Here is a 14146-nt window from a genome sequence, read left to right as displayed (position 1 = left end):
ATGGTTCAAAACAGGCTTGAAGAGATAATTGGTACAACATTTTACACCGCTTAAAGCAAGGCGGCTTATCAATAGCCTGTGCTGCCTGTGCACATTCTTATTACTCAAATATTTTGACTGTACATTTTAAAGCACCCACTGATTGATGGACCAGGAGAAATTGGAGCCAGTAGCATTTTACATTCAAGGGATGAAAGTTTGAACCCTGAATCTCTTAGCAATTTTTTTTTCTTTTAGTTAGAATAAATATGGAATCAGTATACCGGTATTATATTTGGGTTTAAGTTGTAAAGTTTACACACATAAAACATTGACTTTTATATCACAAAAGTTTACTGTGTCACCAAAGCCATTTGCCAATAAGCTATCAGTATAGAAGAGTGTAGCAGGGACCTGAGAAAATGGAAGGTTAACAGTGTTTGTGGGAGGAATGGACAGACACTTCATACTCTTGCATCAAAACTTGAAACACTTTAATAGGAAGATGGTGTCTAAATCAACCGCTTCTATTTGAAATGAGTTTGGGGAAGACGTGAACTTTAAGCACTGTGTTTAATCTGCAGTTTTCCTAAGTAGGCTGCACACTCTGTGGTGAAGATGTGTTCATGGAGCGACGCTCTATGTGCTGTCGTTTGTGTCTTATAGTAATAACAAGCAGCGGCTATAGCCCCAGGTCGTCGGCCCACCAGTACCCCCCACAGCTGTACCCCTCCAAGTAAGTGCCCAGAGTGTTCAGGTTGATTGGAGAGATTTTTTTTTTAAATTACATGTGCTAATTTTATATTTACGTATGAGAAGTTTAAATTGGAAGCATGTATGCATATAACTATCAAATCTGGACAGATGCATGTGATTAGATGGGATTATATTAGATTAAATGTGATATATTATATTAAATGTGATGAAGTGCTACTTACAAGCATAATAGATGCAACTTAAAATGTATTTAAGCCTTTAAATGAATATGCACTAAATTTGAGTTTTATTTTATTTTTTAGGTTTTTGTTTTAATTTAAAGTAATTTATTTGAATAATCCTTTTTCATTGGTGATTCAATATAAGGAAGCCCCCAGAAGGAAAAGTTTTATAAAGGAATAACACATTTTATATAATTTCAACATAAGGCAATCACATGAATCTCATATGCTATTAATTCTTTTGGAAATCGTAGTTGTCTTTTCTCTAGGCAAAAGTATAATTATCTGAATTTGGATTTTAAAATAATAATCTTGTCCTCTATTTTTAAGGAAAATCCAAGAAACAATGATTAGAAGAAAATATACAGAGATCATACTTTAACCAAACACCAATATTTTACAACCCAGTCCCTTACCGTTATATTTTCTAGGATTCCAAGTTACAGTAAACATACTTTTGAAAGTTTGCTGTGTTGTTTTTAAAACTAACACAGTCATCTGTTTTGAGGACAGGGAAGATAGGTCGATTTGCAGTTTAGCTATATTGGATTAATGGGTTTATATCTGAATTTGTTTGTTTAGAGATATGCCAAGATTCATTTTCCTATGCATTCACATTAAAATATAATAAGCTATGTTCTTCCACACCCAGTATACCTTAAATACAGGCTAAGGACTGGGTTCCAGTTTTGAACGTGTACAAAATGGACCAATGAAAAGAACTGAATTCCATTTCTTTACAAGAAGATACTTCCCTTTTCTTAGAAGTCTAAGTAGACTTTTGTAATTAATATATATCACGGGGATACCTGTGGTGAGTGTGGATATACTATGAGTACATTCATTGGCTGGCTATGACCATTCTTCCCCAAGTATATACTAAACGGAAAAATGCAGACCTAGAGAAAACTTAATATGCTGTCTAAATCCATTGCTTATTTTAGAAATGAGATGTAGTGTTCAAGTCTTTATATTATCTGTTTAAGGGTCACCAGACTGGATGGCATCAAAGCCTCAGGCTCTTATTTTTAAAAAATTAATGATTTTTTTCAACTTTTATTCATTTCTGACAAGTTGGGGATGAGGAATGGGCTTACTTCCTGGGTGTTACAGGATTCCACAGAAGCTGAGCTGTCTGAACTGATATGCACTCTTTGTGCCACAGTAATGCTTTTTTTCTGGTATTTAGGCCCTATCCACACATTCTTTCTACACCAGCAGCTCAAACAATGTCGGCCTATGCAGGCCAGACTCAGTACTCTGGGATGCAGCAGCCAGCCGTCTACACAGCCTACTCACAGACAGGACAGCCCTACAGCCTGCCTGCCTACGGTAGGTCACATCAGCAATCATCTGTTGGCCGGGAGCTTTCCACCCTAGTGCAAGTCCCGGCCTGAGGGACGTTGTCTCACTAACCAAGCGTTTTGCCTGTGTGTTTTCTAAATAGATCTTGGTGTGATGTTGCCAGCCATCAAGACAGAAAGTGGGCTTTCCCAAACTCAACCCCCGTTACAGAGTGGCTGCCTCAGTTACAGCCCTGGGTTTTCTACCCCACAACCAGGCCAGACAACTTACTCTTATCAAATGCCAGGTAAGTGGCTGGTCATAAAACATGTTCCTGGAAAAAAATAATACAATGGGCTCTTTAAATGTGACTTTGTGACTTCATACTTAGGAACGGTGGTGGTTTTCAGTCTCACCATAGCTCAGATGATTTCCTAAGAAAATGCAGAGTACCAGGCAGAAGCAGATGAAAACAGCTGGGTGCAGGTGGAGAAAGAAAACGCATACCAATTGTAAAGATTTCAGGTTAAGCTCAGGCAGGAAATGATGGGCAAGCAAAGCAACGGAGAGCCCCCAGGCAGGCAGGACACTCAGAAGCCTGAGGTTCTTCTAAGCAAATGTTGTAAAATGACTCATAGAGACTGGCTGCGAGGTAGCTTTTCAGGTTCCTTGTCTGCTGTCAAGAGGGAGCTAGAATGGAGTGCGTCTTTCAAATCTCTCAAATTTCAAAGTTCAGTAACCAAAACAAGCTCAAATGATATCTCTCTTGCCGATTCTATAAAGTGAAATATTTTTAATCATATCACAGAAAGCTATTAACTATAAACTTTATTTTCTAATTTATTATATATATATGTATATGTGTATATATATACACATACACACACACACACACACACACACACACACACACATATATATAATTTAGTGCCTATTTCCTGAGTGGGGGTGTTACTTTGACATATATTTTAATATGGCATATAATGTAGAAGTCAGATAAGTGTGTGTGTGTCACTTTCATAATTTATTTACAGTGAACACATTCAAAACCCAATCTTGTACCTATCCTGTGACCTGTGTTACTTTCAGTCATTGGGCATTAGAGTATCAGCACTGATTTCTTGAGTTGCTTGGCAGCCACTGGTCAACATTTCCACCATCTTCACCCAGACTTTACCCACCATCCTTGCCCCCTGCTTTGCTAAGACTGATTGCATTCTTCACATGATAGAGTTCTGTGCGTTGTATATCACTCTTTGCTTAGCTTACTTCACTTAGCGCAGTGTCCTCATCCATCACACAGCCACAAGTGACCACATTTCAGTCCCTCTTGCCTAATGAATATGGAAACTGTTAAACTGTGTTTTGTCTTTCCCCTAGGCTCCAGTTTTGCGCCATCGTCTACTATTTATGCAAATAATTCCGTTTCTAATTCAACAAATTTCAGCAGCTCACAACAGGTACGGTAATTTTACATCTTTTAAATTTTCTGTTGAAGATTTTAGGTTTCTTCAATTTATAGTTCATAGTTATATATAATTTATAATTGCTGTAATCCCTTATTTATCTTTATGCAGAGTTTGAAAAACTCTGTCTCTTCCTTGCTAGACTTCTTGAGCTTAGGAAGACCTTTTTTATTTATTCTTCAAAAGTTTTATTTTTTTATTTGTGAAATCAAAATATAATTACATCATTTTCTCCTCCTTTTTTACTGCTAGCCCCTTCCATAAGCTCCTGCTCCTGCTTTCTTCAAGATTCATTCTCTCTCTCTCTCTCTCTCTCTCTCTCTCTCTCTCTCTCTTTAATTTTGGATGTATAGACTATTTCAGGGCTGATCACTTGGTAATGAATGCACAGTTAGGAAACTCTTCCCTGGAGAAGATTATGGGAAGAATTTTTTAAAATATAACTTTATTAACTCTTTAGTAATGTCATACATATATATTGTGAACTTAAATAGTTCTTTTTGGTTACCCTATAAGCATACATGATCTGAAAATTAGGCTCTTTATTTAAACTAAGATAACAATTCAACAGAGTAAAAAATTACCTATCCAGAATTATTAGGTCTTTGTTCTTCTTGTTGACTGTTAAAGGTTTGCCCATTAAATACCTAAACTATAGTCATTTTAATCATCTATCATATTATTATGAGATATATTGCATGATTTTTATCTGAAGCTAACATATACATAGTTTTATTTCCCTTGATAGAAATTGCTTATGTAATATTAAATTGCTTACTACATTGAACTAGAATCAATCATAAGATTGCGATATATACTCTAAGCCAAAATCCTAAAACAGCAGTAGTTACTAAAGTCTGCAGAACTACTGCTGGCTTTTAATTTTTTGTTATTTAGATCTATATTTCTTTTAATAAATCTTTGATTGCCACCTCCCCGACAACTCTACTTTTCTCTCTGGTAAGGGAGCCTCTAGTAGCACTTACCTCTTCTCCTCATTGTGTTTTAGTAATGTTTTTATGAATTTTGAAATTTAGAATGATAGAATTGCATAGGGATAAGAGTAAATGTTCCTACATGAGTAACCGGGAACACAGATGGGCATGATTATGTTGACACTTCAGAGTTGTGTCCTCGTTTTCTGATTCTCAGACATGTTCAGAATGGCTGAGACTGAAAGAAAGATGATTTCTAGACAGACAATATAATTTAACTTTAATACAATTACTGTGTTTTTATACATTTTAAAAATTGTAAGTTATTTCATGAATGCTTTTTCTTTGTATTTAATAGAAGAATTCTATTATTGCCTTCTTGTAGTTTTAGTAACATAACAAACAGGCCAAAGGAAATTTTATTAAAATAGTATTATTTAAAATATTTGAAAGATATAAAGTATTTAATTTCTTGGATTTAAGAGGATCTTATAGCACTATACTTTCTGCAAAAGAAAACACCACAAAACTGATGGTCTCTGCTAATTTAATTTTATGTATTAACACAGCAGACATTTATTGAACACTTGATACACATCGTATTTTTTGACTATTCATTTGACGTTCAAAATTAGTCGTCTTTATTGTAATCACTGTAATCACTGAGAAATACTCTTGACAGAAGGCAGCATAAATAAAACTGTACTGTCCCTGGGAAGATACAGTAACAATATATAAAGAGTAGTAAAACTTTATAAAGTTTCCATTACAAATAGATCAAATTCTGCTTGATAATTCATAATGTATCTGTAGAGATTATAATTGTATTTGGGATCGAGGTTTGAGTACCAATTTATCATTTAAAATATGCTGGGTACCCGATAAACACAGGAAACTCTGCATACTTGGGACCTGGGGATTGTGGTGTGGCTGGATTGGCTTCACTCCTGCCTCGTGGAACTTTTAGTCTACAGAGAAAGTAGACAGCAGAATAGGAGGAAGACAAAAGACTCTGCTAAAATATCCATCGAAATTACTATTGCACAGGAGGGTATTGTGCAAGGCTTTCCTATCAGAGGCATGACTGAGTCAGGATTCATCGGAATGAAGTCAGGAACAAGGACAAAATGTTACAGGGAGATAAGGAAGCGAGGGTCAATGTGCTGTTGAACTAAAGAAAGTCTGGAGTCCAGGACATCCCTTAGGGGACTGGGAAGAGACATCACAGAAAAAGGTAGACTAGGTCCAGTCACATAGGTCCTGTACACCTTCTCATGGAAGAAGTAGACTAGACCTGATCACACGGGGTCTTGAAGGCCTCAGTAAAAATTCTGACTGTAGTCTTGGACCACTGGGAAGAAATCAATGCTTTGGAATAGGAGAATATCATATAATCTATGCTTTGAGACAATCACCCCAAAAGAAGTAGAAATGAAATAAGACAAACTAGAAAACACACACAACAGCTTCAACAGGAAATGAATAATGTTTAGATGAAGATGGTAAGAGTAGAAATAAGAGAAGAGGAAACCTTAGAGATATATCTGAATACAAAAACTATCCCTTTACCCAGAGGCGGCTGGCAGATTTTCCTGGTGTGTACCATCCTTTCCTGGTGAGGCCAGGCAGACTGGCAGAGCAACAGCACACAGGAGCTAGATCTGACCCCTCTGGCTACAATTCCAGTCTAGAAACTCACAAGCTGTGTAACTGGAATGAAAATCACTTAAAGTTCTATGACTTCATAATTTTTAATATAAAATGAGAATAATGATACCAACAGACAAGGTTCTGAGAGGCAAGTAAGCCAATCCATGTAAGCCCATAGAGCAATGCCATGACCCAAAGCCAGACTTGCTACTTGTCATGACTGCTTCTCTCTGAGAAAGAAGTGTTACTAAAAGCATTGTCCAAACACTGGAGTTTTTATTTAGCTCACAGAATGTGATGTGGAACATCAGATCCTGAGATAAACAGGCTAATAGAATTTTAGTTTCCTGACATATTACTTATTGCTTCCTGGTAATACATGTATTTACTTCCACAAAGATTTTTCTCATTTGGAAACAACATCAAATAAGGATCTTTGTTCCCTTCAGAACTTATCATAACAGGGGATCTTCCTCCTGACCAAGGATTTGTCATCGCTGATAACATTTTTGGCTAAGCCACACTAGATATATTAAAGACCATTTATCACAAGTCTTTACTCATCTTCTTAATATGTAACAGGCTATTGGGGGATCATTTTTATCATTTTAAGTTTTTTTTAATAGAAAACAGGTCAGGAGAGTTGATTCAACGCTTTCATTTTATACACAACAAAGGAAAAAAGCTAAATGTTTGAGTACAACCTTACTGAAGACTTTAAGTTAAGCCTTAGGTATATAAGATAGTTTGTGCTGGCTAGAAAACCTATTTATTTATTTTAAAACAACTGCCAAAAAGACAGAATGAAAAAGCAAGGCCTAGACAAGGAACAAAAATTAGAAAACAAAATATACATTGGGGTCTGTGTAGAAGCCAAGAGGACAGGCAACACCTCCTTGCTGATAGTGTTAGGCAGTGTGTAAGAATAGACTGCAATGCATATGAACTGAGGACTAATCCTCTTCCCTTTTGGTACACAATATGGATGGCATAAAATCCCTCAGTCAGATTTATATTCTTGCATTAGACTTGGTTTGCAAACTTACAGAGAAGTTAATCACTGCTGCATGTGTGAGGTGCCCAGAAGATAAGTTCCACTCATTAACAGCATCAACGCCGAGCCATGAACTGGAGAGCAGATGAAATGGATCACATTTGGTTGCCATGGTGATGTGCTTGCTCCCTTAGACTGTACTAAATGTTAAGTGTTCTTTTGTACCCAAACACATCACTTATTCGTTTCAGGATTACCCATCCTACACAGCCTTTGGCCAAAACCAATATGCTCAGTATTACTCGGCATCAAGCTATGGGGCATACATGACATCAAACAACACAGCTGACGGCACATCATCGTCAACCTCAACTTATCAGCTCCAGGAATCTCTCCAAGGACTGACTAGCCAACCAGGTACAGATCCTCACCCAGGTGAAATACTTCTAAATGTTCTGTGCAATCTAATAACTTGGAAGATGACCACAGCAGAGATGTGCCTGGAAACTAGACTATCATGCTTATGATTAATGAGTTTTAGCTCACTGCATAAGACAGGGCTCCGGGCATTTCAGAAATTTCTATTTTAGTTGTGAGACAGACAGGAGATTTTTAACCTCAGAATGACTGTGTGTGTGAGAATATCAACATGGGTGAATGGGGGTCTCTGGCCAGATCTATTTTTTATCCCATGCAAAATTTGACAACAAAGAGCTACTGTGATATTATCTCTCTTGATAATATAACTGGGGTGTTTCCTTTCTGCAGTAGGGGCTGGCTGCATAACCCCTTTACCTTTTCAGTCATCAGCAACTCTAGCCAGTCAACATTGCTGCATTCCTAAAATTTGCAGGATCGGTGATAGGAAGTCTAATATCTTTGTCTGGTCTGTGCATATTTAAAGTCTGTTGTGGAGTTGGTTTTTTTGTTTTTGCTTTTTGGGTTTGTTTTGTTTTGTTTCATTATTTGAGCCTGCAGTCCTCTTGTTAGAATATTTGCTACCCATACTGTAAAGCTCAAAAGCCAGCCTAACCTGCCTTCAGTGTCTTCCACACCAAAATTCCAATAAAATATCCTGAAGGATTAGAATAACTAATTCTAAAATTATAATAAAAAGTAAAAAATTCAAATATATGATATATTTTTGGAAAATTAGAATAAAGTTTGAAGAATAGGGTGGCCTGACTGTAGGACTTGTTACGGACAGTAGTCAGCCCCTCCAGCAATGTCCAAGGCACACATGCACAGAGCAATGGAAGAGAGTGGAGAAGTAGGTCACAGACCCAGACATGCCTGAGAAATGACTGTTACAGTTAGGTAATTGAAGCACTGGAGATCTAGGTACAAATGAACATGCACAGTTTATACTTTTATACAAAAATTAAAGTAAATCATCATCATCCTTTGTGTAAAAATCTCCTTGAAAAAATATGTAGGGAGTCTTTGTGATCCCATGAAAACAAATATTTTCTTGGGTATTATAAACAATTCTTAGAATTGTAAATAAATTTTAAAAAATCATAAAATTATAAATTTTATAAATAATGTTTAGAAACAATGGAACAATAAAGTGAGTTTAATAAAATTATTAATTTCTCTTTGAAAGACACCAAACACCAAAAGCAAAGCTATAGTTGTAAACAAAATTCTTGTAAAACACATGTCTGATACAAGACTTTTAATCTACTATACATACGTGTTTTTGCAGTTATGTCTTTGTATCATATGCATGCAATATCTGCAGAGACCAAAAGAGGGCAGTGAGTCCCCTGGGACTGGAGCTTTAGATTGCTGTGAGCAACCATGTGGGTGCTGGGAATTGAACTTGGGTCCTCTGGAAGAGCAGCCAATGCTCCTAACATCTGAGCCATCTCTCCAACTCCAGAAATCAATGCTATTTTGTAAATACTAATTATATGTGTGTGTGTGTGTGTGTGTGTGTGTGTGTGTGTGTGTGTGTGTGTGTGTGTCTGTGTGTCTGTATGTGTGTATGTATATATGTGTGTGTGTGTATTTCTGCCTTCAAGATTTTTGTTTTTGCTTTTAAAGCACAATTCATATTTTTATACAAAAATAGAGTAAATCATCATCCCTTGTGTAAAAATCTCCTATAAGAAAAATGTGAAATCAACTTCTTTTTTTTTTTTAATCCAGTTTGGAAGTGGGGGAGAAAAGGAAAAGAAAGGGAAAAAAATAGAGAAATGTAATTAAAATAATGTAAATTATTCCTATCAAGAATATTAAGACCAAGTCAATCTAATCTCATCAATTAAGCAGTTATTTATTTAGTCTCTGTTTGGCCCCAACTGTGTTCTAAAAAAATGATAATTACTAAGGTCTCTTCATATAGATAGCTCGGGTTGAGTAAGAGAGCATAGAAGCAAATAGGTAAGGTGTGAGAGAGGAAAATCTCAGATCCTTAGTGAGAGGTTAAGAAGCAAACCCTTTTAGATATAAGCTTTGTCCCCAAGTAATTGTCAAGATACCCTGATGTCATGAACTGTAAAATGAGCACACTGGTTAATTTTGCTTTTATGTTTACAATTACAACACTGTGGCAAGCTGCCATGCGTCATTGTTTTGTCATCTCAGCTAAACACATGCAAGTGAAATTCAAAAATATTAAATAGAGAATAACAAAAGTTAAAAAGTAGTTCTAAACAACTTTTAGTACAAACTTGTTAAATATTTTCTATTTTATTTTTAGCTAATACCTCTTGCTGTGGTAATTTATAAATTAAGCTTTATCATAGGCATGTATATGTGGAAGTAAATCACAGTATTAAGGGGTTTGGCATCACTGATGCCTTCGAGGGTGTTGTAGCATTGTGGAAATGCACTCTCTGTGGCTGAAGGGAGACACTGCACCATCTGTTTGTCTCTTTGACACATTTTTGTCATTACAATCATTCATTTTACTATATGTGCTTGTGTGTGTGTGTGTGTGTGTGTGTGTGTGTGTGTGTGTGTGCAGCATACACATAGCCATGTGCACAAGCACAGCATGCATGTTACACTCAGAAGACAACTATAGGAGTCAGTTCTCTCTTTCCACAGCATGAGTCTGGGACATCAAACTCAGGCCATCCAACTTGGCGGCAAGCCCCATTACCCACTGGGTGTCTCACTGGCTCCACTATATTATTTCTAGCTTTGGGCCCAGCAAATGTATTATGATGCCATCTGTCTTTGCTAACCCTACATTACAGTTATGTCTTCCTCTTACATTTTCTCTTTTAAGCATACATGGCTTATCTTGATTTCTTGATCCTCATGTCTCTTAAATCTTCTGTTCAGGCTTTTCTCCATCCTCTGTCTGTCTGGTACCAATGACAGAGTCAGTCCCAACTGAGGCCAGTGAAACAGTTGGGGCCCCAAATCTGAGGAAATGCTCAATCCCAGAGTCTCCCACTGTTCTGCCCTGTGAGCCTCACCCATCAATCCCAGGCTTCACCCTGCATCCCAACTCTGCCTTTATCTTATTCCCAGCATGATTTTTTCAAAAGTGTAGCCTTACCTGAAGGACTTATGAGAATCCCTGTTTAGTGGAGATGCTGTAGGGAAAGAATGTGTGTCTCAGTCTCACAGAGACAAAATCACAGATGTGCTTATCATCAGCCGTAGAGACAGGAACCAGAGAGCACAAGCTGGGCGTATCAGAACTGACAGGACTCCAGTTCTCGTGACTAAAGCACACTCAGTGTGCTAGGTGAGGCGTGGAGCTTTATTTCAAGTTTGATTTCATTCAAATTTTTGTCTAATCACAACAAAGTTCCCCCCTCGACCCCCAGAGAGTTTTCATTGCCAATTCTCAGAATATCTCTTTTGTTAATGTTAAGAAAATACTAATGCAAGCAAGTGTTCACACGGAGGCTGGCTCTGAGGCAGCATCTTCCAGTTTAGCTGCTACATACAGGGCAGATGCAGAAAGTTCCTTCTCTTGCATTGGTTACTGGTGTCAACAAATAGAATTTGACACTTGATGGCATTCTCAGATTCCATCTGACTTTGTACTGAATTGACAAGAGAACTTATTTCTTCTAGTAACTGATTCTCACATATGTATTTCTTGAGCAATTCTATGACCTTAGATCTTCTCTCAGAGTAGTCAGAGTAGTCTATAATATTATGTCAGTCATTTCAGATCTGGCATGTATCCAAAAAGCCAACACATTCATAACTGTAGGCTTGTGCTTTATTAATGGTGAAATCTGATGGATTTAGTTCAAGGGCAGGCAAAGAATTTTCCATTAACCAATTGTGCATTTTAAGGCTTACAAAGCAGACCTGACAATTAGGTCCACAATTTTATAGAACATTCACTGTGAATGTCCATGTTTAAAATAGAACATACCTTATCCTTATGTCCAATAAGAGACAGCTGCTTGCCTTGAATTACAGATAAATCTAATGAAATAAAGTTGAAGCTAAATACCCAAAACCTACAAAGGGCAGTTCTTCATTACTGTCTTGATTAAAGGATAATTATTCAATCACCTAGAAAAGCCCAAGGCAGCTGGTAATGACTGATGTTATTTAGAAATTGCAAATAGCATTCAGTTATTTATTTTACCTTATTAGGTAGTTTGACAGTGGATTTAAGGACACACTACCAAACTGATTAAAAGCAGACATTTCTAGTTCATTATCCTAATGAAGATCTCTTTTTTTTTGGTTTTTTTTTTTTTTTTGCCTTTTACATGAAGTTTATCTAAGGTAAATTATGGTTTTGATGTGCGTTCTAAAAGTTAGCAAAGGAGATGAAAGATATTTTTAGTTCATCCTTCTAAATATTTTAAACATTTAAAAATTGAAGATGGTTAGAACATGTAACAACATTATCCTTGACTATAAGACCCTGATAAACACTGTACCGCTTTTGCTAACTAAACTTATCAGCAAATGCTCTGGTTGAATGAGGGAACTGGTGAAGCCCCTCCCTCTCAGAAAGGAGGTTCTTGAGAATGAATTAATGGCTTTTGAAAAATTTCAGGGCTCAGAGTTCAGCTCCTTCTCTGTGATGCCCACAGGAGAGTATATGTAGAGAGGACCACCTGGATTTCTTCACCTCATTGGCCACATGTGCCTTGTTATTGTACCCCTGTGAAATTATCTGAGTGATATTTTCAGAGACACCAAAATTAGAACCTCTGACCCAGTATCAGAGAGTGCTTGGTGACTCTTACCCTCACAGTCCTGCATGTTCACTCATCAGTGGGAGAGAGAAGAGGCAGCACAAAGTTACAGAGATCAGTCTACTTGTGAATGTGTGTTCGCTGTCAGAGATGATGCGCTCCACAGGAAGGGCTCTTCCATTCCTGTGAAGTCCTTTCAATGAACATCCAGGGCTTCTCTCTCACGTACAGCACATAAAGCCTGTATGGCTCCTTTGAGTGTTTTTTAATGGAAAATTTAAAAATATGCCCATATTTATCCTGTATGGTAGGTTGTTTTGAAAGTTGCCTACACAGAGAAACAAAACACATAGAAAACTAATGTTTGCAAACACTTTGTGTGCTTTGTTTCTGAGATGATGATACTTAAAATTCCTTAGCTTAGCAATTTTCAAAACCACAATACATTGAAATTATCAGTTTCCATGCTGTACAGTAAATGTCTTGAATTTAACCTACAAATATATTTATTGTCTGACATCCCCCCTTTAAGCATCCTGTTCCAGCTCCCTCTGGTAATTGTCATCCTACACTCTTATTTCTATGGGATCAAGCTTTTCATACTCCATAGATCATGTAATGTTCATCTTTCTGTTAATGACTTACACAACTTAGTATAATGACTTTCACTACCATCTGTACTGTCACAAAAGGAAAGGATTTCTCTCATATTTGAGGTGTAATCCCATTTGTATGTGTGTGCATAAGTGTGTGTGTGCATAAGTGTGTGTGTGCGTGCATGTGTGTGTGAGAAAGACAGACAGAGAGAGAGAGAGAGAGAGAGAGAGAGAGAGATTTTTTTATCCATGCTTCTTATATCTTGATACTTAAGTTGACCCCATATCTTGGAGAGGGGAATTAGCTTCCTCCTGAGATGAGTTGCTTTATTGATTCCACAGAGTGATCAGTCCTGAAACCATATACAATCAAACAAATAAAAATGAACACAGCATGTTGTATTTACATCCTTTCACAATAATAATAATAAGCAATAATAATAATCAAGGCAAAAGAGGCTATCAATTTGAGAGTGCAGGTGGGAGAAGAGAGTAGGGGATAGACAGAGGAAAGAGACATAATTCTACTTTAATAAAATGTGTTTAAAATTATTTTTTATAAACTCAAGGGCAGGTATGTCTTAGCAGAATAACAATGTCATTCACTCAACCTGATTTTAAGCTTCAGGTTTCTATGCTGTCCTCTTAATGCCTCAGCCACAGGGTCTTTTTATCTATATCAAGTCTACCGCCTGTTCCCCTTTCTCCTCTGATAACAGACATCCTATCGAGTGTGAGTTTGCTACATAGTTTGAACTTGCATTTCTCTAACTACTGTTGACCTGTTCATTCACTAACTGACCATCTCTATGTCTTCTTCTGAGAATATCTTCAAGAAATTACCATTGCTTCTGTCTTCAGTCAGGTTATTTTGTTTTCCTTCTACTGGGAGTTTGGGTTCTATATAAGTTTTAGATATATCACATGCATGGCTTTCCAACATATTCTCCCATTCTGGTGAGTTGTTAGAGGTCTCTCTGGATCAGAAGAAACTGCTGTTATTTGGAGGAAGAACTGTTAGCATAGTGGTTATAGCAGAATTTCTGGAATCACATCAACATCACTAAATATCAGCTGATTATTGTTCCCTAATTAAGTATATTTTGTTGTCAGTTTCTGCATAGTTATAAAATAATAAGGACATAGTTCTATGTTAGGTGGGAATTGGG

At 36.9% G+C, this 14146-nt stretch overlaps 1 protein-coding gene across 13 annotated transcripts in view; it reads left to right on the top strand.

The window, feature by feature from the left end:
- Eya4 (EYA transcriptional coactivator and phosphatase 4) overlaps nucleotides 1-14146 on the top strand; it is a 242822-nt gene that overhangs the window by 190869 nt on the left and 37807 nt on the right. For 8 of the 13 annotated variants that reach the window (XM_076928118.1, XM_076928115.1, XM_076928121.1 and 5 more), the window contains 5 exons: nucleotides 646-715; nucleotides 2107-2249; nucleotides 2365-2508; nucleotides 3582-3661; nucleotides 7498-7681. In XM_076928118.1, coding sequence (XP_076784233.1) covers nucleotides 646-715; nucleotides 2107-2249; nucleotides 2365-2508; nucleotides 3582-3661; nucleotides 7498-7681 — 621 coding nt within the window. The remainder of the gene's footprint in view (nucleotides 1-645; nucleotides 716-2106; nucleotides 2250-2364; nucleotides 2509-3581; nucleotides 3662-7497; nucleotides 7682-14146) is intronic. The other 5 variants (XM_076928116.1, XM_076928125.1, XM_076928120.1 and 2 more) reach the window with 1 other exon arrangement.

The sequence above is a fragment of the Arvicanthis niloticus genome, chromosome 30 (assembly GCF_011762505.2).
Source record: "Arvicanthis niloticus isolate mArvNil1 chromosome 30, mArvNil1.pat.X, whole genome shotgun sequence".
NCBI classification, from domain to species: domain Eukaryota; kingdom Metazoa; phylum Chordata; class Mammalia; order Rodentia; family Muridae; genus Arvicanthis; species Arvicanthis niloticus.
This window is presented reverse-complemented; position numbering and strand designations above follow the sequence as displayed.